The 24,580-nt window shown below is 42.3% G+C and overlaps 1 protein-coding gene across 2 annotated transcripts; it reads right to left on the reverse strand.

Annotated features, from left to right (window-relative positions):
• Positions 1 to 1,446: 1,446 nt before the first annotated feature.
• Positions 1,447 to 24,310, reverse strand: KCNK12 (potassium two pore domain channel subfamily K member 12). Of its 2 annotated transcripts, XM_088532164.1 has the most exons (3): positions 23,933 to 24,310; positions 5,062 to 5,953; positions 1,447 to 1,684 (listed from the first exon to the last, which is right to left on the reverse strand). In XM_088532164.1, the coding sequence occupies exons 1-3, from the start codon at positions 24,282 to 24,284 to the stop codon at positions 1,681 to 1,683; spliced, it is 1,248 nt and encodes a 415-aa protein (XP_088388290.1). In that variant the 5' UTR covers positions 24,285 to 24,310; the 3' UTR covers positions 1,447 to 1,680. The 2 variants fall into 2 exon arrangements, with proteins under 2 accessions (XP_088388290.1, XP_088388291.1); XM_088532165.1 differs by lacking the exon at positions 1,447 to 1,684 and having other exon boundaries at positions 5,058 to 5,953.
• Positions 24,311 to 24,580: the final 270 nt, after the last annotated feature.

The raw sequence follows: 24,580 nt of genomic DNA on the forward strand, positions 1-24,580 counted from the left end.
GTTGGGTTGGAAAGGCACATTAGTAATCCAATTAGAGCAGAAGCCATTTGAGCCATATCCATAGGTTTTCTCTATGCTAGCAATCAGCATCACCCAAAGCATGACTTTATTTAAACTATGTCTGAACATTCATCAGAATAATTAGCCACGGAATAGTTTTTTCAAATTAAAAAGTTTTGAAAACACATATACACAAAAATGAGAAGGGTCTCCATGCCACAGATAATTTCTGTATAATTGTAAATTTATCCCATACAAGCAATCGGGCTTATATCCAACCTGTAATATATGCCTGGCTTTATGGCTTCTCCGTTGCTTAGGTTGTCCTTTCAGTAACAAGCAAAAAGATGACTGAAATAGATGTAAATGGTCCTAATACAGCCAAATTTTCACCCACAGAAACCTAGGGAGAAGGAGAGGAGGTTAAGGCCAAATTGGAGGCCTGAAGCTCTGCTAGGACTATAACACTAAACCAACAGGAAACATCACAACACATGTCTGCATAACCACAGGCAACGGTGAGTTCTCCAAGTACTTTAAAATGATTCTTACACGTCTCTTGGCTTTCCCCAATAAGTTGGTCTGCAAAATGCTGGCAATTATGTTCTCAGTTAGCACACACATGTCAAAGAGGCACTGATTTCCTTTGTAACAGACCTTCTTGCTTCTGCTTTCATTCAGCTTTCTACTGCCCCAATTACCTCCTGAAGTATATTTGTAATTCTTGTTACAACTGATAGGAGTTATTTATGAAATGCTTCTTCTAGGGGGAGACAGGCAAACTAGAACTTGTGCTTCAAAAACTTCCATTTGTTACCAAGGTTGGTAAGATTACTTATTTGAACATTTATATCGTCAGAAGAACATGCTTTACATTTTAAGGAAATAATAAGCAATGTGTTTTTCTTTTTTTTTCCCCCCACAAATCTTGAAGTGTATTTTCAGATGGGAAAAAAAAAACAATCTAATCATATGTCAGTGTGTCTCTAAGATTTGTTTGAGACACACATGGGAAAGAGAAATACCAAAAAGTAAATTTATTGACTTTTTAAAGCCACCTGAAGCATGGAAACACTTCAGGTTTTACAAGAAGTTGGTAAATACTGTCTTCCCTAAGAGAAAGAAAAGACTTCAGTTGAATTTGGTCTTTGTACCTTGTTATTTTGCACTTACATTTTAATTTTCATCTGCAAGGTACTAGAGTATGGGTCGGGTGAATAGAGGCTTTCCTTCCTTCTTGATGGAGGGCTGAGCAGTGCCTGCCTATGCAGGCACTTTTCTCATTAGGTGCCAGCTCAAAGGGCGACCTAAGTACTGTAGCTTTCTGCTGCTCCTCAGGCTCAAAACAGCAAAACACTAGTTTGGAGCACAGCATCTGAGTAACACTGTGATGGCTGCATCTGGCTCAGGTAGGAGTTACTCCTGCTATTTTGCACCATGATGCAGAGGGGAGGATTAACGTTTTGATCCTAGGTTATTTGCATTTTTCATGGAAATTAGTTTTACAAGGCTGTCCAAAAATAAAACCTTGTAAAAAACAACATAGTGAGAATGTAATATAACCCTAAAGTTACCTGAAAAGAAAGTGCAATTTAGTGCAGTGTGCTTTCATTTTCCCACTCTGTTCCTTCAGTTTCCTTCTGCATTTCTTGTGCTTCAGTCTGCGTCCAGGTATCTGCTCTATCTGTGAAAACGCAATACCAGCAGGAATTGCATTTCATGCAGCTGGTGTGTGTTTAGTGTTGAATTCACAGATGGAGCCAATTGCCCTGGGGAATCCTGTGTTGCACCATATGCAATAAATGGAAGAATAACGTGACCCATTTTTGTAAATTCCATGGGAATTTGCCATAAGAAAGCTAAAGAAAGGGCAGGATGGACTGAGAAAGACTGAACCCAGAATCACCTATTTCCTCTTGGCTAGTGTACTCATGCATACAATGAGAGTGCCCAGGCTGGGCAGATAAATAGGGATTTGGAGTCAGTCTCCCTGCATCCTTGAAAAATAATTTGGCTAATGAATATGAAAATGAAGGAACTATAAGGCCACTTCTTGTCAGAAGCTCTCCAGTGAGACCCAAGTCAGTAGTAGGCTCTAAATCTCACAATAAGTAGGGCTTGCTGAATTAGACAGCTCCATGAAATTTTATCAACATAGATACAAGATAGAGGTCCACATGACAGGAGTGTCAATAGTTAGGGATATTTGCACTGAGAAGCAGCAAAATTGAGTTTTTCGAGGATCTTGGGAGTGATGAAATGTCAGACATAAGTGCATAGAATAGCAACCAGCTGCCCAAATCTCTTGGGGAATCCAGATCTGGGAGCCAATTTAACATCTACCGAAATCAACAGGAACTGCAAAGGAACTGCCCTGAGTCCATTCAGATCAGATGAACAAGAAGAATCAGAAACTTTTAAATCATGTTACAACAGCCTCTGTCTGCCTCAGTATTGATTCAGAAAAAGCACAGAAATAGCAGTGGAGGTTTGTACAATTTCATATTACTTCATCACATTTTGCACGCAGGAATAATATAAGTAGTTTGAAAACAGTTTACAAATATTTAAACAAATCCTGAAGGACAGTTATAATAGTTATCTTTTTAAAAAATCTTACTGAAAAAATAAACCCCCTCATTTTGCAAAAACATACACAAAATATAGTTCTTGAGAACACAGAATGCTAAACATATTTTAACTTGTTTTTAAGAGTAAAATGAATAAACCTTAGTATCTAGTTACCAAACCTATGTAATTATGCTGTGTTTTGGAGTCCTAGCTATTTAAATGGGAAGTCCTTTGGGATGGCATCTGTCTAATAATAATTAGACAGACAGAACTATTATCATAAATAATAATAGATTTACCCCTTGGGGTATTCCTGGGGAGGGGGAAAGGAAAAATCCTCAGTTCTTTCAGTTCTCTGCCTCTGCTGTTTCCAGAGATGATCCCTGCAGCTTTCCTGTAAGTCTTTGCAGTTTGAGTCTTTTGAGTCTTTCACAGAACAGGACCTAGACCTAAAGATCCAGCTTAATCTAAACCTTCAGTGGACTTTAACTGAGCATCACCAACCACTTTGACCTTCTTCTCCATCACCTCTGAAAGAAGGCTACTAAAATGTAGACTTTGAGACAGCAAGTGCACACATTCAGATGGGTGCTATTTAGGGGTCTTTCTGTCATGAAGGAAGCTCTTGTCAGATGAATGCTGCTTGAATGCTGTCTCTGAGTGTTCTTAGTTATGATTCAGTATCGTAGATACAAAACATAAATTACTGAGCATTTTTTGCCACACGTATCTTGACAAAAGTGCTGGCTGCATTTACAGTATGATCCTTGCATTATGTTTTAGCTACTGCTCCAATTCCTTTTCCTTTAGACCAAAGATATAATAATCTCTGTTACCCTTCAGCTGGCAGTCACAATTGTGCAAAACTTCAAGCGGTGTAATTAAAAGTTAATTTTCCAAGTTTAAATGCCAAATTTCCAAAACATTTTGCACTCTATAAATTTAAAGAAAAGCAAAACGGTGGAGGCTCCACTAACAAAATATCTGTATGAAGCTTAGTGGAAATATTTTCAAACATTTCCAATATGCCAACTTTTTTCACTCTATTCAGCAAGAAACCTTGACTATTACTATCCAGGCAATTTTCAAGAAGAGGCCCCCCGGTTTCTCGGACTTCAAGCTTGGATTGTGTTTCTTGCACAAACACAATTCAAAGCCTTTTTTACTATCTTCACAGCATTAAGGGAATAGTACATAAGTAAGCATAGTACAAAGAGTTTAGAGAAATTACTTAGAGCTTTGCGAATAGTTCTAAAAGAGATTTGCAGAATTTTTTCTTCAACTGAAGAAGCTGAACTAGAGACCTAAAGCAGCTTTCTTTGAAGACGTCTCATGGTACTTAAATAGTTCAGGCTACTATGATATGACTTAATACAGTAACATGGACCAATTTATGGTTTAATATCAATATTTTTGGAAGAAGTTAGCTTTTGGGGAAGTTTTGAAGCAATGCTCTTTCCTGCAAGCTTCACTGTCAGATTTGTTGAAAACAAGTACTGTGCTGGGGACCATCAAGAACTGCCAAGAAAATCTTTCACGAACCTCTGCAATAATATTGCTGAAAATACAATTTTATGACAACAGAACTTACATTTACTTTAGCAGCTTTTTCTTTTTTTTCAAAAAACTAACAAAATAAATAAACTTTTTAACTTACATTTCAGTGTCAATGCAAACACTTGGCATCAGAGGTGAACACTGGCCTCTCTTGCCTTGAGTAAGGTCAGTGCTGGAGCTGTCAATTACATTTTTCAGTTATTCAGCAGGTAGGAATAGTTTTGCATGTTCTAATGTGGTGGTTCTAACTGATAACTCCATGACTTTTAAGGAGTAGGTAACAGGTAGTGTTTCAGACAAGACTGGTTGAAACACATCATTCGTAGTCAGGAGAACTAAGTCAATCTGATCTTCTATCATTGAAATCAGTAGTATTTATCAAATGAATAATCAGAATCACCCTGAAGATGGTGTAATTGCAGTCACCTACACTGATGTTATATACAGGCCTGGCATGAGGAGTTAGTGAAGAGCACGAAGTGCAAATTTCACAGCCAGATCCATCCTTCACCAAACTGTGAGATACTGGTCCTAATCCCTCAAGCTTGAAACTGGAACTGTTTGCCCAAAATTCACTTTAACCCAGTTTGGTTCAGATTATTTTCTGAAAAATAATATGTTGTTTAGACATCATCATAATTATGCACAATGTCCCTCTAAAATTGCATCAAATTCTGTACAACGTCCTTCCCATCACCTGCTTTGTGGAAAATTGTAACATTACAGTGAAGATGTTACTGCATATTAGAGAAGACTCATTAAAAAAATAGAAACTAAACTCCTAAATGTCCAATGAATACCAAGTCTGCCTCTGTATTTAAGACTTTCTAGGAGGTTATGGCGATAATTCCACTCTAATCACCATTTTAGTTTTATTAAAGAAACAATAAGAAAGCATCATTTTCTTATAGAAGAAAATTTCAAAAACTCTACCTAGAATCACTTGTTTCTGCCAATCTGTTGTTCATGATGGCTAGAGCACCCACCCCTGCAGAGAAACCATTTTGTCTGGTATTGATGCAAATGTTTCTTGGGTAGCCATTGGCTGTCTCAGACAGCTGCTTTTGCAAAATGGCCAGTGAAACTTTATTCGATGCTGTGAGCTCTCTCATAGAGATCATCTCTCCAGAAAGCCTCCTCCCTTCCGTGTCGCTGTCATACTGTCCATCAGTTTCCACAGAAATGTTATGTCGGCGCAGGCGAGCTCCTGGGGTAATGGCATTGCGACGTCCAAGGCGGGCACTTGATTTATGGCACTTTGGGCAACATCTGCATTCAAATTTTTTCAACACCCAGTTCAAAATTTGCTTGATTACAATTGAGATTACATTAAAAAGAGAGTATATGCAACATACTCCCATTAATATAAATACAAAGTTTCCGAATCTGTATAATCCCTGATTTTGGTATACAGCATTCTGGCTGCTTACCAAATCTCCAAAGCCGATGGTGCTGAAGGTGACAAAACAGTAGTACAAGGAGTCAATGTAGTTCCATCCTTCCACTGCTGTGTACATCGCTGAGGCACAGCAAGAAAGTGTGATAGCAAAAATTCCAAGGATCAGCATCACATGATAAACAGATGGCTTCCACCCAACAAGGCTGCCAACCCCAGAGATAGCTGACCCTCTTTGGAAGTTGGGAGGTAGGAGACCACTTCTTCGCAGCTGTCTCTCATGACAAGCCTTCATGATAAATGCCAGGAGAGAGATAATACGCTCCAAGAAGAGGTTGAAGAAAAGAATAGTCCCAGCGCACCCAAAAAGGCCGTAAACAATGAGGAATACTTTTCCAGCCACGGTTGCTGGTGTGGTCATTCCAAAACCTGCAGAAGCGTGGAGATAAATGGGTAACATTAATGCTGCAGTCATTTCTGTATAAATTCTGATCATAGGTCCCATCTCACCAGAAAGAGCTCTATTTCTAAGTCAGCTTATGTCAGCCTGAAAACAAATTTTGTGAAGAATGACAAAAGACACAAAAGGCAAACAGATGACTAGAATTCAAGAAAGAGCAAAAAGTCTTGCTGAAACGAAAGGCAGTGTATTAGCAGAGTAACATTACAGTATTTGGGGAAACTCTGCAAATTCAGGTGGAAATCTTTTCCTAAAACCACACTACTTCGTGGTGAGAGCAGGTGAACAGGCCATTTCCTTGCTTCTCCTCATGTGAACCAACATGGTATATTGGAAAGTTTAAGTACTATATCCATAAGCTGCAAATCAGTTCAGCCTCCTTGTTACCACAGTATGCCACTTCTTCTGACAAGAGGGAAGATTTCAATTTGTATAGCAATTCTCCCTCAAAATTGATTCTTTTTAATAACAGCACTTTAAAGGCTTAGCCAAACATAAACTGCTACCCACCTGATACAACAATAATAAAACAAATGAAAAGCCATGGCTTGGTTTAACTCTGTGGCAAGATATCCATGCTGCAGAGCCATATGTCGGACTGGGAACACCAAGTTCTCAACCTTCTAATTAGCACACTTGCACCCAGATAATTAAAGTAATGCACAACACCGCTACAAAGTTAAATAGAAAAAGCAGAGCGTACAATTTTTGGTAAGATCCAGAAGCAATATTAATTCACCTCTTTGTTATTGAAGTATGTTTTGATACTACTCATATACATTATTTTAAATATAAGCAGTAATGGCTTATAGCTACAGATGCTTAAATAACTGCATTTTTAATGCAAATAAACATGTTAAGTTTTCTCCATGTTATGTGTTCATATTTATCCGTTTTTCATAAAAAATGAGTAACACTTACTTTACATACCATTTCAGGAATCGTCTTCAGAAACTTAACTCTGTAGGTTTTGTCCTTGCCACTGCTGCTATTCTCTTTAAAAATACTTAGTGATTCAGTCAAAAACTGAACTGATAGGACTGAAGTGCTTGATTATGTCCTATGAATAAATAACCTCATATAGTCAAAATCCATAGTCTGCCAAAATCCATATGCTGGAATTTCTTTACCTCACTGTTTTATGAAAATGGTGAGCAAGGAATATATTCAGAGAAGTAAATATCACCATCAGACCACATCAACAGAATTTTGCTAGGAAAGAAAAAGAGGTACATTTAATAGATAATGTCCTTAGAATGAAATCATTACCTCTGGTTTATTATGATGATGCATCTTTAAGCAGAATGAGGAAAATATTTCCTACATATAATTAGTTGAGAGTTCTGCTTGATCGCTATTTATTTATTTTTGTAAAGGCTATGTTTTCTGAGAAATATTTATATGTATATTTATATTTTAATATTTCATTGATACAAAACTTTGCATTTGTTGATTAAAGAAATTAAATGCTTGACAAATAAACTTTGACATATGTCTCTCTACTAAATGAAGGTATGCAAGGAAAAAGATGTTCCTGCTCTCTCAATAGATTTTATATTCTTAGAGACATCTGTGTTCCAGTAATTCAGACTCTATTGCATCACTAGTGCCTTCACAGCAGAAAGGGAATCTTGTCCATAAAAGAAAGTGACACATTTGCAGAATATTAGCAGAGGAGAAAAGAATAGATAGCTAGATTTTGGTTTTGGACCCATGGACTCTCCATTGTGTAATGTTAATAGGATACTTCTTAAGTAGTCTCAAGTCTAATTTGCAGGTCCTAGGCCTGATATGGCTGGATAGGATGCTCTTTTTTTTGGGGGGGGGAGAGAGGGGAGGCGGTACAGCTGTTATAGCCCATTTTGCTGCTTGGGGGAGCCTTCTCATTTCATTGTCAATATCCATTAGTGCCTGGTCCTCAGTTATAAGGAAGTCTGTTGCAGTTGCCAGCTAGGAATACAAGGCGAACTAATTACAGAGCTGGCATCTGTTAGCCCATGCCTTGTCAACAAAGCATTTAAACTTGTGTTTTATTCAAAGCATGCAAACATCACAATCAAAATAAATAGACTTATTTTAACCCATATGGCTAAACACATCTAATAATTCAAAAAAAAGATAGCGACAGTTTAGATCAAGCTGAGAAGCCACTCTCGTTTTTTCGAATTTCCTGGTGATCGATCACTGGATCGATTCACTAGGAGGTGGTGAAGTTCTCTGTTTTGATAGCTTGTTTAATTGAGATTTAATTGAGATTTCTGAAGCACATTTCACCAAAATTCAGTACGTCAGCTATGCAAGGTGAAAGGGTGTTACATACGACTGCAGCAAGAGCACTAAGACTTATATATAGCAGGCAAAGTAAGACCAAGTAACTATAGTATCTTTATGTCCTCCTTCAAAAACTAACAAAAACAAGTGGATTTATGTACTCTTCATACGGGGTCTTCCTTCATTATCTTGCTTGTCCCTGTGGCACTACTCGGATCATGAGGAGTTAGTCCTGATATGTTTGAATTCAGTCTGTACTCAGGGATAAATATGTCATGATCTCTGGAAGAAAGAAATGCATTCAGATATAACTGACTGTGCTTCTGATTTAGTACACAAAAGCAGAAATGTGCTGTGCAGTTTGCATGGCACTAACATACTTTATAGGTACCTTGGGATTGATTTTTTGTGGCTCAGACACTAGTATTCAGTATTTCAATCAACACCGTGTTAATTCTGCCTTACTGTGACCTACGGCTTCAGATACAAGCTCTATGGCAGTATTATTTTCAAGTACTCAATACTTCCTCTCCCCAGACAAACAGAATTCGTAGACATGAATGATCTGATAAAACCTCTCAAATATCTTTCAGTAGCCTCTCATGGGTAAGTGCCAGTCCCTCACCCTGACTTGCACTGATACATCTTGTAGTTACTATTCAGGTTATTGGGGGTTTGGTTTGTTTATTATACTTGGTGATGGATACAAGAGACAGTGCAACTGGACAAACTTGGACAGGCCTGTGTGCCTATGGTTTGCTTCTTAATTGCACTTGATTTTTTTTTCCTTCTATGAGTAGCTCTCTGTTTTTCTAGCCATCTGAACCATCTTCATCAGCTTGGTATCTGGCCTGGTCCTCCTTACTAGGCTTCTACCAGTCTGAGTATCAATAAAAATCTCAAGAAGTAATCTCAATTCATTTTCCTTTCCCCCAGGTAGCAAACAAAAGACAAAGTTTACATTCTCTTTTCTTTCTGGCCAAAACAACTGGAAATTGTGTGATATGGAGCTACACAGATGCTAGCAGAATGGCAAGAGCAAATATCAGCACAGGATTCCCAGTCATAATGTAGCAGTTTCTTTTTGTGGTGGCTCTAGTGCTTTCTCAACTAAAGGGGATCTCACAAGGAAATTTTGTATAGCATGTGTGTGCATTCATGCATCTGTAAGGCAAAAGAGGTATAAAAGAACTAGATTAAACAAAACAAGAACAGTACAGGTTATTCACTACCAAGGTAATATTAACAGAGAAGAAAAGTTAGTTATTATATTCTCAATTTTGAGACCGCAATTCAGTTTCTAGTGCTGCCCTCACCCCTTTTCATGTGTTGGCATTTCATTGCTATTCTCCTTGACAGGATTATATGTGTACGTTTCACAACTGCCTCTCATTTATTCTATAGATCCTTAACATCTAATATCCAGAAACAGTTGCCTTGGAGACAGGGTCACAGCTTAGGACTGATAAAACTGCTGCAGATGGAAAACCCTTCTGCTGCATTAAGCACTTTTACCCAAGGTTTAAGAATACTATGAGGTAATTTCTCCATCTGGGTATGAATTTTCAGACTATGAATGAAAACGTTACTTTTCCTTTATATTTTTGTTAGATGGCTTTATTGAAATAGTGCCCTCTGGGTGCAAATATTAAATTTCTTTGGATCTTTTTCATTGAAAAAGCATTAACACTTAATGTCACTGTACCATTGCACTTAGTCTCATTGACATTATAATCTGAACACCAAGCTTCTGAATGGGGCCTTCTGTATCAGGCAGATCAGCGTTACGTGCGTTAAGAAGCTTAAAATGGGCCCGTGTTAAGTTTGAGGCCATGAGATACCATGTACTGTATTGTACATGAGCTGCAGCCCTCAGTGATCACCTGCCCTGTACATAGTCCTACTCTGCAGTAACTGCCAAGAGCATCAATGAAGGAACTGAGTCTGCATTTGCCAAAGGATACCTCAGGACAAGAATGAGACATTCTCTATATAGGGTCAACTTCTACCACAAAAGAGAAAAATTCTGCAGGTAACAAACACTTTCATGTCCTCGAATGTGCTGCACACCTGAAGATCCCATGTACTGGGAGAGTAGATTATTCATGGGAAAAATAACAAATGGCCATGTAAGTAAAGACTTCCATAATATATAGGGTTGGTAATGTAAATACCAAGCAAGCAGGCTGCTGCTTCTGGCTTTTTTTTTTTTTTGGTAACTGCAATACTATTTTTTTCTTTTTTTTTTTTATTACAGAATCGATCTCCTCAAAACCTACTGTAAACAGGTAGATGGAGATCCTGAAGATTTGCTTACTGAACTAACTAGTCCTGTGCAGTGTTGGGCCAGAGCATATATGTGTCTATATATGTATATATCTTCATTTATATTTTCTAACTCTTATGATTGTTCCCTATATAAAAATGTGCACACATTCACCGACTTTGCCAGACTGGAGAAAAGGACACCAAGTTTACGACTTGAAAGAACACGATGACCAACCCAATAAATGCAATGGAAAACCAGCCAGATCTCTTCTATTGCTCTTTATTTTATTTCCACTTTTGAAATACCAGCCAGGTGCTTGAGACAACTGCTGTTCACTAGAATCGACGCTGGGGCCAGAGAGCCAGGCACTGATTAATTGAACATTAAGGAGCTTCAAGGAGCTGCAGGCAATTATTAAAGGGTTGTCTAGAGTACCTATTTTGTTTATACACAACTGTATAGTGGTTATGCACAGTGTTGCCCTGCATAACTGCTCAAATCAATCCTGTTCAGTGCTGTGCTGGCTAGATGTGATTTAAACCACAGCCAGAGAGGTCATGGCCACATTTTCATTGCTCTTAAAGAGTTCTCTGGTGTTCAAAAGAGTTAATCAAGCTGTTGGCCCAAAATACCTAGGCCTCCTTGCTAAACAAGTGACTAAATTTGCAACCATAATGTTGGATAAATAAACAAAAGGCAAGGCTAGTAAATAATTGTGAGCTTTCCTGTGCATGTGAAGAGGATAAAAAGAGACTGAGAGCTACAAAGCTTTTCTGCAGAGGTGAATATAAAATGGTCTAACACAAAATTATATAAAACTGATTCAAAGAGCTTAAAAGCATTTAGTTTTGGGGACTAAATATAGGGGAGATGGCGAGCTGTGCAGAATGTGTGTTGTGTCCAGCCTGGCGTAGAGATGAAGCCACTGTGATGGGCTTATTTCGAGCTACATGCTTAGCTAAGTCACTGGGAAGTCTCTGCCTATGAGAGAGACCCTGTGAAGTGGGTGCCCAAAGAAATGCGTAGGGACTCAGTCACATTTACTGAGCAGAACAAGGAGAGAAAAACCCCTGTGTGGAGGCCCGCTTCAAGGACAGCAGTATGGGATGTCTTGTCAATAGATAACCAAAATCAAGGACAGCAGTGCAGGTGTTCTGTCAGCAAACAAGGAGAAAAAGCAACTGTATGGCTGCTATGTGACCCAGAAGCTGATTGGATAGTTTTAATGCAAGCCTTTAGATTATTGGTTTATTTAATAGCTGTGCTTCGTATGCTTGTAGACAAATAAGGCATTGTATCCGGAACAGTACAGTGTATAAGTATTATCTGATGCTTAATAAAATCTTTAGTGTATTACACTGGAGTCTACTCCTTCACAAGTTGCAACAACAATGCTGGTCTGTCTTTGCCTGCTGGGCAGCAGGGGATCTTGGTAAGCAGCCAGGCTTGGCTTGGGTGAGTGGGTGGGAGGATGATGGCTGCAGGGATGCTGCAGATATCCAGCACTGTGAAGGCCTTGGTGGTGCTGGCCTTGAGGCTGCATTTGAGGGGAATTGGAGCCTTAGGGAAACACAGTGATAAAAGGCAGGTGACACTTGCAGTGACAGGATGCTGGGAAGCGACAACCTCGTGCAAAGTGAGCATCAATGGGGAGGACGCAAATGTGCCAGAAAGGGTTATGAAGGAAGCTCTGTGTGATGGAGCTGCAAACAAGTACTTAGGGAGTAGAATGTGCTGGACCCAAGTGGAATAAGTGTGAGGTAGGAGCAGTATGGGAGATGATGGGGGGAGCAGGATGAGTGGGGAATGGCAAATGTGAGTGTCTGAGGAGTCCAGGGAGCTTTTGGAGGGCCTTGAATAAGGGGTTGTGTGGGAAAGCACTGGAAACAGCCTCACTAAAACAGAAATGCGGAGTAGAAGAGGGAGGGAAGGTATAAGGACATATGTGACTGTGTAATGGATGGATGGGATCCCATGCTGACTAGCTGGAACAAAAGTAACTTCAAAAACAAGTGCATGCCAAGTTTAGAGATTAAAAAAAAAACAAATTTGTAACTATTGTGCTGCTGTTCAGGTACATGTCAAAGTTAGCTGTCCTTGAGCTCTGACAAGGTGGATACATATTTGGAGTGTTATCTTGACAGTGGCCCTTACTGAGCTTGCTCATTGAGTAAACTCAACCTGTGCACTGGAGATTTCTCTCTGCTGCCCCCCTAGTGAAAGACAGAGGAGAAAATTACTAAAATCTGTCTGCTTTACCTTCTTTTCTGCATAGCACCTTTTCCTAATGTGTTTTTTGATGTTGATCCCTTGTAGTTGAGCTTTCCAAAAAAGATCTTCAGTTTCTAGTGAGTACCCAACAGAGACACTTTTCAGCTTTTCAGTGATAAATAGCCCTTACAAGAAAAATGTTGGAGCATCAGCTTTGTCTGTAGAATCAACAACACTCTTGTTTTATTCTTCTACAAGAATTAGCTGAGTTCTTTTTTTCAGGATTGAACTGCATGTTTGTCACTTATATATGTACAGCACAAGACCAAAAACTGCATACCAAATGCTAACAAAAAAACTTGTTCACTACCAAGTACCATTAAGTACCATACAGAAGGAGAGTGATCATCTGGACAGGCCAAGCTGCATTTGGCACAGAACCAAGGTGAGGAAGAAGCCAGAAGCCATTTTATAGTTCCCTGACTGGGGCTGGCTTTTCCTCTGTGTATGTCGTGCAAGCAAATGAGTATCAATTTGTGCCAAGCCACCAGTGTCTCCAAGTGAGAAGCTGTTCCAGCAGCAAGGCTTTTCTAAACAGTTCCCTGTTCTTCCTGTCAGGTCCTCTAAAGAGGGAGGAGGTGAGGAGGACCACAGGTTTAGGACTGAAAATCTTTGACCTATTGGGTTAATCAGAAATCCAGCGTTGTATCAGAACAAAACTTCCTAATGAAGGAGAGAGGCCCTACCCCAAAAGGAGAAAATAAAAGAATGAAGTTCAAAGAAGTTAATGTTTTCATTAACATGCACACACCCATGCACACAGACTTAGTTCATAACTTTTTTTCCCAATGCTTCAACCCTTATTGCTTTAATAGTCCTGTTTCTGCTCAAGTCTTGGGGTCAGACTCTGGTTTACAGTAATAAAAATCGGTAGCAAAATTACGCTTTGTTATGTCTCTCTTGTATTGTCAGTTTGCCACTTGGCACAGCTTAAGTGCTCCAGCAGTTGGTTAAATGGGAAAGAAGCTGGGTTAGTGTTGGCTAAATTGGTGCCAAACCATCTTGCCATGAAGGTCTCCCCCAAAAGAGTTGCTAAAAGTAGAGTGCTTTCTTTTAGTAGCAGCCAGTGTCCCCATTAACTGACATAGGCAGGTTCAGAGCTGCTTCTCATGGCTGTCTCAGCATCTGATGATTGGAGAAAAACGGAAAAATATAGCCCACACACTCTTCAGTTGTTTGAGTAATCTGCACTAACAAGGAAAAAAAAAAGTTTCTTCGTATTAGAGGCTAATGATTAGATCTTTAAAACGCTGACTTAAAAGCAGTAGTGCCTCATTGGCATGCTGTGTTGGGTGCAGAAGCATCCAGCTTGGCTTCCCACATGAAAGGATTTTGGAGCACTTTTTCTAGCTGAAACTTGGAGATTTCCTAGAGCTTAAATTTCACACTATCAGAGGAAACACATTTGAATTTAGATCAATTGTTTTGAAAACCTGCAGGAAAACAAAAGAACGGTGTAAACGAGCTACGTGAGGTCAGTCTCAGTAACCATGGATATAGTGACCTGTATCTTCATATGACACCCCACTTCTTTCACATGTTCTCTCTTGAGATGTGTCAAATACCCGAAGCCCTCTCTGACCTTCCTGCAGTTTTGAGGTAGTTGATGATATAACTCCAGGTAAATGCTGTTTCAAATCGTCATTTCTAAAGATATTAATCTTTCATTTTTTAAAACTGCTTTTACCTTGAGTTTTTTTTTTTTTTTTTTTTTTTCTGGTGGGTAATTGTGTATCTAAGCAACACCCTTAAGGAAAAAAGCCTATGCCTTGTCTCAAACTGAGCATTTCAAACATTAGCATTCATATCTGCTTTTCTTGTTTACTGAAACTTGCAGTTGCATTTCCGACGCCTTGGAAAGCCCAAGACGGCACAAAACTCTTCTGAACTTTAAGGAAAAAAGAATAATGGCATCTAAATTTTGATATATTCCGGAGATTACATGGATCGATTAGCCAGCAGGCCACTTAGATCAAATGCCATAAAAATTGCAAAGTTTAAGAGAAAGTTTTTGCTGTTGTCGTAATTTTGCTTTGGAAGATGAATACCTGTGTCCCGCATTCTAGTGGCAGCACATCTCACAATGTTTGTGCTTCACAATCTCATGCTTCTTTAGGGCCAAGAAACACTGTTATCTGAATTTCACAAGTGGTCCGAGCCACATGTATCGTTTCTCCACATAAGAAGTCTGATAGAACAAGATGTGACTTCTGGGCTTAGCCTTACAGGTAGGAATGGCTGTCAGGTAGCTAAATCACTGGCTTTCACCGGATTAAATAAAGACTTTGACAGATCTCTTTTTCCTGCCAATGGAATTTATGCAGGTATTTAAAGAAGATGTATCTTTTGATAACTGTCTCAGTTCTTCTGCTTTACAAAAAATCAACCTGTAAAGGTGCAGCTCTAGCACACAAAGAACTTAAACACCGGGCAATATCTTTTATAGACTCTGCCCTCATTTTGAGTTTCTGTATAAACCTCTTACAGTTAAGAATTAGTGAAAAAAATCTACCTCACCTTTATGTAGTTTAAATGTGTTCTTCATAAGCTCCTTATTTTAAAAGTTGTAGATGAATGCAAAATAACAAATTCCTAGGCATCTTGGGCAAGCTCCACTTCTTTACTGATGAAGGCACAAAGACCTAATCTTAAGTAACTGTCTTAGAAATACAGGGGTATAGTACTGCTGATTAGGATCCTTCCAATGCAGTCAGTGCCAGCACAAAAGATCTAAAGTAGAGCTGGTTCCATACATGTGTTGCTAAACACAGGTGACCCCCTTTTTTGTTCATCCTCAGAGATGAGCATGTTGCTTGCACAGGACTCAGTCTGAGCAAAGAGATGGCAAAATAGATAACACTTCAAATGAATAACTGGGAGGGTTCTAGCCACTTTCCTTTTTTAACAGAAACTTACAGAATTAGAGTTTCTCATCCAATTCTTACTTAGGCAAATTCCCCCTAATTGCTGATTTTGCTGTAATTAAGTTTGGGTAAGACTTGAGAATGAGTGAACATTTGGCCCATAATCTATAAAGGAGAAGAAGTTGCAGCAGGACAATTTTCTCTTGGCTCAGAAAGCTGGAAATTCATTCAGTAATCGCTGTGAGGTGGCATTTGTTTTCAAGGTATTATTGCTTTTCTGAGCTGAGTAAGGAGCCCTTACTATGGATTTTTAAACATGAGTAATGGTAGTGCCTCACCTATGTAAGTAATTGGGTTAACATCAAAACTTTCCATGTCTTATCTATACATCCACACTAAAGCACCAATTCAGTAAAAATGATGCTAATGTTTTGTTTCCTTTAATGCAAGTAGATATAATTTTATTTCTACTTCTTTTGCCTGGTAGATGTTACTGCATTTACTTCTTTTGCCTGGTAGATGTTTCTGCATTTAAGCATTGCAATGCCTATTGCTAAGTGTACTGCCCATTCCCATGGACAGACCAACTGAACCAGGGAGCTGTATTACGTACAGCAATAGCTAGCATGCACTAGGAAGTGCTGGCAATGGCAGATCTACATTTCTGTTATAAACCTGGCGTGCCAGTAAAATGAATAAGGTGGGATTTCCTAAGGCTCTGCACACACACCTACTACCATTGACTGTCACAGCAGCAGGCTACTGAGGAAACATAAAATTAAACATTTGATTTGCATGGATTACTATGCAATTGTCCCTTAGGTTAAAATTCTTTTTGTTATTCAAAACATTCTGTGAATAGCAGCATTTAATATCATTTAAGATATTAATATAATTATATTATATAACGTATTAATATATTTACATTATATAAGTCTCTGGGGGACTTAAGTTTACGAATGTGTAGCCTAATCTCTAGCCTTGCCTACTTTGCCCCAAAATGTACTCAGTTATGTGCTTGTTGCTCACCTCTTATCAGAAAGAGACTATGTTCATAGTGTAAGTGAGGTGCATATGGCTGGTTTCTAAGGCTGCTGATCAAAGAAAATGAAGATGAACAGCCTGGTGCAATAAGAAACCTTGATTTACCTAGGAGCACCAGTAGCTGGAAGTTGCTGGTCTAAACTCCATTCCTCCAGTCACAGTGAAATGCTGCTGGTTTTGTCGGAGGGAGTCAGTACTGGTCACTGACCTCCAGCTCCTGCAGGCAGTAATGAGTATTGTTTCATACCATGTTTCATGTTATCATAAGAATAAGGTTTAAAGAATCATAATTAAAAAAAAAACCCTCCTACGTAAACCCGTAGATTATATCAACTGAGCTGGTATGCTCTGTAAAAACAGCACAGTTTAGTTTATTGAACCATGATACTGTGTTTCAGTTTCTAGTTCTAGCATAATCTCTGAGGGTCAGGTTGGCCCTATGCAGTACTGAGGCTGACCAAAAGTTTTGGAAAACACTTCTGTTCCAAAAAGCATGGCTCTGTTGCAAATATTAGACTCCTCCCTTTCCACTCTCCCCCCAAAACACAAATTGAGGATCAAAATGATTTTATTGTGACCCTTCAGTGGGGAAATCTCAAGCCACTTGTACAGCTAGCTGGGTGTACGCCAAGTGAAGCTTCCCGTGGTCACACTCAGCTATGAAAGGCCAGACTGTGCTTTGGATTGCTGCTCCGCTCTCAGTAGGGTAACTGACCTATGGGAAGTAGGAAACATTCAAGGTAAATCACGGTAGAGTCACTTACATACAAAGAAATATGCGCAGTGTAAACCTGTTTCCCTTCACTCGTTCATTGAGACTACCAGAAAGAGGAAACAGCTCTTGGAAATCTAGCAGCTCCTGCTCCAAACATCACACGTGCCAAAGGAATCAGATCTACCTAGAGCAGGCCCTCTGAAAAACCTGTCACTCCAGCTCCAAATTGCATAGACGAAGGCATAGACAAATGATAGCTAGAATGCTCAAGGTTGGAAGGGACCTCTAGAGGTCATCTAGTCCAACCCCCCTGCGCACGCAGGGTCACCTAGAGCACGTGGCACAGGACTGCATCCAAGCGGGTTTTGAAGATCTCCAGAGAAGGAGACTCCACAATCTCTCTGGGCAGCCTGTTCCAGTGCTCTGTCACCCTCACTGTTAAGAAATTTTTTCCTTAAGTTCCTGTGGAACTTTTGACGCTTCAGTTTGTGGCTGTTTCCTCTAGTTCTATGAGTGGCCACCACTGAAAAGAGGCAGCACCATCCTCCTCACTGCCTCCCTTGAGGTATTTATAGACACTGATTAGATCCCTTCTCAGCCTTCTCCAGGCTGAACAGGCCCAGCTCCCTCAGCCTCTCCTCATAGGGCAGATGTTCCAGGTCCCTGATCATCCTTGTAGCCCTGCGCTGGACTCTCTCCAGCAGCTCCACATCCCTCTTGTACTGTGGAGCCCAGAACTGGACACAATACTCCAGATGCGGCCTCACCAGGGCTGAGTAGAGGGGCAGGATCACCTCCCTCGACTTGCTGGAGACGCTCTTCTTAATGCACCCCAGGATCCCACTGGCCTTCTTGGCCACGAGGGCACACTGCTGCCTCATGGTCAACTTGTCATCCACCATGACGCCCATGTCCCTTTCTGCAGAGCTGCCCTCCAGAAGGTTGGTCCCCAGCCTGTACTGGTGTCTGGGGTTATTTCTCCCTAAGTGCAGGACCTTGAACTTGTCTTTGTTGAATTGCATGAAGTTTCTCACTGCCCAGTTGTCCAGTCTGTCCAGGTCCCTTTGGACAGCAGCTCAGCCTTCTGGGCTATCAAATACTCCTCCTACTTCAGTATCATCAGCAAACTTGCTGAGGGAGCACTCTGTCCCTTCATCCAGGTCATTGATGAATAAATTGAAGAGAACTGGACTGAGGGCTGACCGCTGGGGACACCGCTAGTTACAGGCCTCCAACTAGACTCTGCACCGCTGATCACCACCCTCTGAGCTCTGCCATCCAGCCAGTTCCTAATCCACCTCACTGTGCACTCATCTATCCCACACTTCTGGAGCTTGCCCAGGAAGATGTTGTGAGGGACAGTGTCAAAAGCCTTGGTTGAGATAGACAACATCCACTTCTCTCCCCTCATCTATTCAGCTGGTCATTCCATCATAGAAGGCTATCAGGTTAGTCAAGCATGATTTCCCCTTGGTGAATCCACGCTGACTACTCTTGAGCACCTTCTTGTCCTCCATGTGCCTGGAGACAACAGCCAGTATGAGCCGTTCCATCACTTTTCCGAGGATGGAGGTGAGGCTCACCGGCTTGTAGTTGCCTGGGTCCTCCTTCTTGCCTTTTTTGAAGACTGGCGTGACATTGGCCTTCTTCTAGTCCTCCGGCACCTCCTCCATTCTCCAGGATCTTTCAAAGATGATGGAGAGTGGCTTAGCTATGACATTCGCCAGCTCACAGAACTCTGGGGTGCATCCCATCAGGGCCCATGGATTTCTGTGTATCGAGTTCCCTTAGGTGCTCTCTGACCCAATGAAATGATGCTGCAGCTCAGTAAGGAGAGCTTCATACTGCGTGCTCTTTCAGATGCTTTTTTTTTTGTTTGCCTGTTGGACTTTTTATTTTTCTTGTTTGTTTTGTGTCGCCTTTTTTTTTTTTTTCACTTCAAGAGGGCCACACGTGAAAGGGCTAGCCCCATAACTTGGAGCCTTTGCAGGAACTGTCTGCATAAGCCTGCAAGCCTCGTGGAAATGCTCAGCCCTGAGAAAATGCAATGCGCTACTCAGACCTTCACTTTAGCTGCACAGATGCCTTTCTGGGGTGTGTGGTCATATAAACAGCAATTAACTGAGTTCAAGGAGAGCAGAGAACAGGATTCTTGCACAACAACCACTCAAATCCATATCCTGATATGCAACGCTAAAGAAACCTTCAAACCACCTAGGTTGTTTGTGGAATTTCTTGTTAAATTGCCATTTGAAGTGCTTGCTCTTGGGCAGGCTAACTCACTGGCTTCATATACTGCAGTCAAATGCTTGAAACTGCTGGGACATCGGGCTGCCTTTTGCGTGTTGCTTGCATTCAAATTACCACCTTCAGCAGATCTGTATCTCAAGATTTCTTCAAAAGCCTAAGCGAGCCAGAGGAGGTTTTAGAAGTTAGTGGTTATGGTGTCTGGACTTCAGAGCCTGGCCTCTGGAGCATCATCATAAATGCTGTGGTAGATACCGTGGGTGCCTGCAGAGGACCTAGGATCTAACTCAGCCAATATACTTAGTCAGGAAACTGCATCCACAAGTATTTAGATGGCTGATAGAAAATACTGGGCAGCATGTCTCCTATAGCAGTGTCTTGCTTACTCTGAGGTTCACAAATCCCTGTCTGAAAACACTTCTCCTTCAAAGAACTGAGCAAGGATCATGCTTCTCTTAAAAGTAGCTCTATCAGTTGTGTTCCTTGTAAGGGAACCACCTAGTCCTCTGACCACACACCCTGGCCACGAACACCTGGACCCCTCTGCATGGTCTCTCATCTCCCAGGAGAGTGCCCTGGCCACCACTTTGAGATAGCAGGGAAGAAGAACATGCTCTTTTTCCTCCTCACCCTCCCAGTGATCTCTTCTCAAAAGCCTGCAAATGCAGGCACATCTATCCCAAAACAACCTGCCTGGACTGTAGGACATTTTAGAAGTCTTTCACTGAAAAATCATGTTTACATGGTGGTGTACTTCTTCTGACTTGTCTTTCTTTCTTTTTTTTTTTTTTTTAATGCTTTATATGAATTTCTCTAGGGCAAATACATCTGATTTTCCACTGGTTTTGAGGAAATGCATATTTACACATAAGAAGCTTAGGCCCTAAATCTAATAATGAGCCTGATGTCTCAGAAGGTTTGTGAAGGTGCTTTATGCTTTTTTTTTTCCTTAAAATTTGAGACAGGAAAAAAAATCTGCATTCAGAGCAAAGACTCGGAGGTAGAGTCAAAAACCCAGTAGTTTCCCTATGTGCTAAGGAGAATGTATTTGTGCTATCAGAATATAGGAAAAACTACAATTGATTATGCTGTACTATGCAACATTTTACCCAGAAGAAAATCAGCCTGAGCTGTGTTTTGCTTTCACCCTGTAAAAAAACTACAGGGAACTATTTGTGACTTGCATTTGAGGAAGAAAAAAAATCAACTGAAAAACAAAGCTTATTGCCTGTTAGGCAAATGAATCAAGAATAAATTTCACCTGGTTTTCCCTTAAATAAATCAGAACAAAAATAACAATGGCGTACAAAAAATAACTCTAAGTGTCAAGTAAATGACTGAATAAATGGTATAAACTGACAGTGGGTAATTGGACCGAAGAATTTTCTTCTATAGCTCTGAAAATCCAAATGTGTATAATGAAAAATAGGTGCAATATTTAGTTACCCTGCCACAAACAGTGCAATGATGAAAAATGATTGCTCACAGTGCTATTAGAAGGTGTCCTATGGAGTGTAAGTCAGTCCCTTTGGGGACTATTCAGGAAAATTCAGTAAAATTACATTTCACACTTCTTGTTCTTCTTGTTCGCTGCTTATGAAGATCCCAAGACTGCATTTCTCACCCCAAGAGTTTGACTGTGTCTTGGACTCTGTGTAAGGAGATGATTTGAGGTTTCCTATTTCTGTTCAGTTTACAAAAAAATCAGGGAAAAAAAAAAACAGCAGTCCTGTCCCTGGAAAGCTATCAGCTATGTGTTTAGATTTAATAGTTTTATTAACACTAGTGAAAGAAGAATGAGGAATCAGGAGGACCCAGAGAGGTTTCGGTAAGTTGGATGCTGGACCAGTGTGAGACAGAGATGAATTATCTTCAAGAGAGATGGTATCTACTTGTCCATCAAGCAGTGAGTAAGAAAGCTTCCTGATGTGCCGATAGGATTGGAGTGTGTTTAGCTGAAGTGATCAGGTTGCTTTGACACATGTAACTGATAACAGAGTTTAGGAAGGCAAGCTGTTTTGACTCTAAGCACCTGATACTTCTCAGCAAGGTTGCATAACGACAGCTTTCTCCCTGTTCATCACTCGTGGTATAAAGGCAAGTCCCCATACAACAGGGCATCGCAATGGCCTCTGGAATCAAGGATACCTCAACTATTTAAGTATATGAAGGGGCTGGCTTGGAGAGAAAGAAGAAACTGTGGAAGAAGAGTTTCTTGGAAGTGTTCCTCAAGGGGACGTTTTGATGTTTGTTGTTCAGCTTCTCCCGTGCTGGGATGGTGAGATGGCTGCCTTGTATGGCTCATTACCAGCACAGCTTTTGTTTTCCAGCAGGAAAGCTGGTTAATTTGCTAGCTTTTCACTTCTGTTTTTTCCCTGGCAAACCCAAATGCCAACATAACTGCCTTCAACCATGTGGTAGAGCAAACCTGGCACCTGGGAGGGAGGCTGGTCTGGCGTTGGCTTTGCCCTTCTCACAGCTACAGCGACATGAAGAGGTGAGAGAAGAGACAGAGGTGGGGGCACCAGCTCCTCCGCTTCTGCAGGGGCTGCACGTGGAGGTGATAGGAGCCCTGCTGGAACAGGTATTCAAGCAGATGTTGTTCCTGCCACAGCTGGGCCACTCAGCTCCCACCAGCACAGCAGCTCTGTAGTGGCTCTCGCCATGCACCATACACCAAAGCACTTTCCTGCCACATCTCCTCACTGAGCACAGAGCTTTGCTCTGCATCAGGCCCACCGAAACCACAAAAGCAGCATAAGCAATCCAGAAGAGGTGTTAAGGGGTAGTAAGCCCAAGGAAGAGGGTTCTCGGTGGAACACTTGGCAGGATCATCTGCAGCCCATATCTTACATGAAGGAGACGTTGACATTACTGGCTATTAAGAGAATGCTGTGCCCTAGGTTATGCACAGCAACATGAGGAGCACAGTGCTTCATCCACCCCTTTACACCTGTCGAGATCAGTGAGAAACCCTGCTGAGGTTTTCACTTTCTCTGCAATTCCCACAATCCCAGGGAGTGCGCAAGGAGGTGGAGATGCAACCAGGGACTTGCAAATGGGGGGAAACAATTTAATAATTGCAAAGAGGAAAAGCCAGGGCTGGAAAAGAAGTGGCTAGATCTGCATTTACACTTATAAAGACTTCTCTGTTCACTGTGGTGGATGTAAGGAAAGAATTGTCTTGGAGTCCAAGTAGCTCCCACTCCCTGTGTGCAGAAGGCAGAAGCACACAGCTTGTCGTCGCAGTCACCTTCATTAGGTGCTGAAACAGCCAAAAATGTTTTATCAATAGTGACAAATCTTTGTAATAGTTGCGATGATGACTACTGCAGTGTTGTCAATTTGCTTGTTACAAAACTTGAAAACTGGCAGAGGAAGGAAACGAGCAACCTCTTCTCTCTGAAGCAACATGATTTCTAAGGCAACATTCAGACAGCCACAGATGGGCCCTGCCTAAAGTAAATCTTCCATGCAACATTTCCTAGTGGTGCTGTTAGAACAAAAAGGGAAGATAACCTCCCCCACAAAGCCACTGTTTCCTCAGAAATTACTATTCTTTCTAAACTACTATGGGACACAAATAATAGCAATTAATTGTAGCCAGCTGCATGCCAGAGCTATATGTTACCATATGATTAGAAGACACGGCTGTGTACATACACCTATACATATACATATTGACTTTCTCAGCACATAACAGCCAAGTTCAGCAGCTTTGCGAATAAATTGCAGCTGAAGCCTCCTTGGCAGCCGGGCTATCGCTTGCCACTACCATCCTGCCTGTGGCTCTCCCCAAAACGAGTTACTCCCGGCATACATGGTGCCATTCACCATTCGCAAGGTGCAGCAAAACAGAGGGAAATAAACCCGGGAGAAGAAGGTGCTGTAGGTTCCTCCGCAGGCCTGTGCAAGCCGAATCTCAACAAAAAATCGCCTGCAATGCCAGGCCGAGCCCCATCAGAGAAGTTTGCAGCGGACAGCAGACACTGCGCCCAGCTGCGGTGCAGCCCCACGCCCGTGGCACTACCAGAGGTGGCTGCGGCCGGGCAGGGCCGGGCTGGGGGACCCGAGTTGGGGGTGCCCTGGGATGGTGGGGGGATGTCCTGGGAATCGGGGGAAGGGGGCAGGACAGACTGGGGGGGGGGTCCCGGTTGCCTCGGTAACGCGGTGCATCCCAGCGGGCACCTCTCCAAACTTCGATCTCCACCTCAACCCCCTGCTCGCGGGGCTGCCCGGGGCCACTGCCCGCCGCGGCGGCGCTCACCGATGGTGGAGACGACGGTGCCCACGAAGTAGAAGGCGCCGGGGAAGTCCCAGCGCGGGCGCAGAGCGTCCACGCGGATGCCCGCGGCCATGGCCGCCTCGTAGCTGCGCAGGAAGGTGCGCAGCTCGGGCAGGCTGATGTTGAAGATGCGGCTGAAGTTGTGCAGCGTCCGGTTCCAGCGCAACTGCGCCGCCGCCTCCGACGGGCTCTCGAGGGCTGAGAAGACGCTGGCGCCGGCGCTCAGGTACGCGGCGATGAGGGCGGCGAGCAGCAGGAACCTCCCGTTGTCCTCGTTGAGGGGCGAGAGGCGCCGCCGCCCGCGGCACGGGCCGGCCGCCCCCCGCGGGGACATCCTGCGCCGCCACGGGGGCAGCCCCGCGCGTGGGGCGGCGCGCGGCAGGCGCGGCGGCGGCGGCGGCGGCGCTGCAGGGGCCGCGGCTCTGAGTCATCCCCCGGCGGCGGAGCCCGCGCTGCCGCCGCCGCCGCCGCCGCCGCCCGGGGCCGCGGCCCGGACCGCCCGCCCTCAGCCCCACGCCGCGGCCCCGGGGCCGCCGCGCTGCGGCCGCGCCGCCCGCCCCGCCGCCGCCTGCCCGTAGGGGCGGGCGGCCCCGCCGCTCCCCTCCCTTCTTTTCCCTTCTCTTCCCTTCC

The sequence above is a fragment of the Tinamus guttatus genome, unplaced genomic scaffold (genome assembly GCF_059628265.1).
Source record: "Tinamus guttatus ecotype Peru unplaced genomic scaffold, ASM5962826v1 Tinamus_guttatus_pri_ptg000456l, whole genome shotgun sequence".
NCBI classification, from domain to species: domain Eukaryota; kingdom Metazoa; phylum Chordata; class Aves; order Tinamiformes; family Tinamidae; genus Tinamus; species Tinamus guttatus.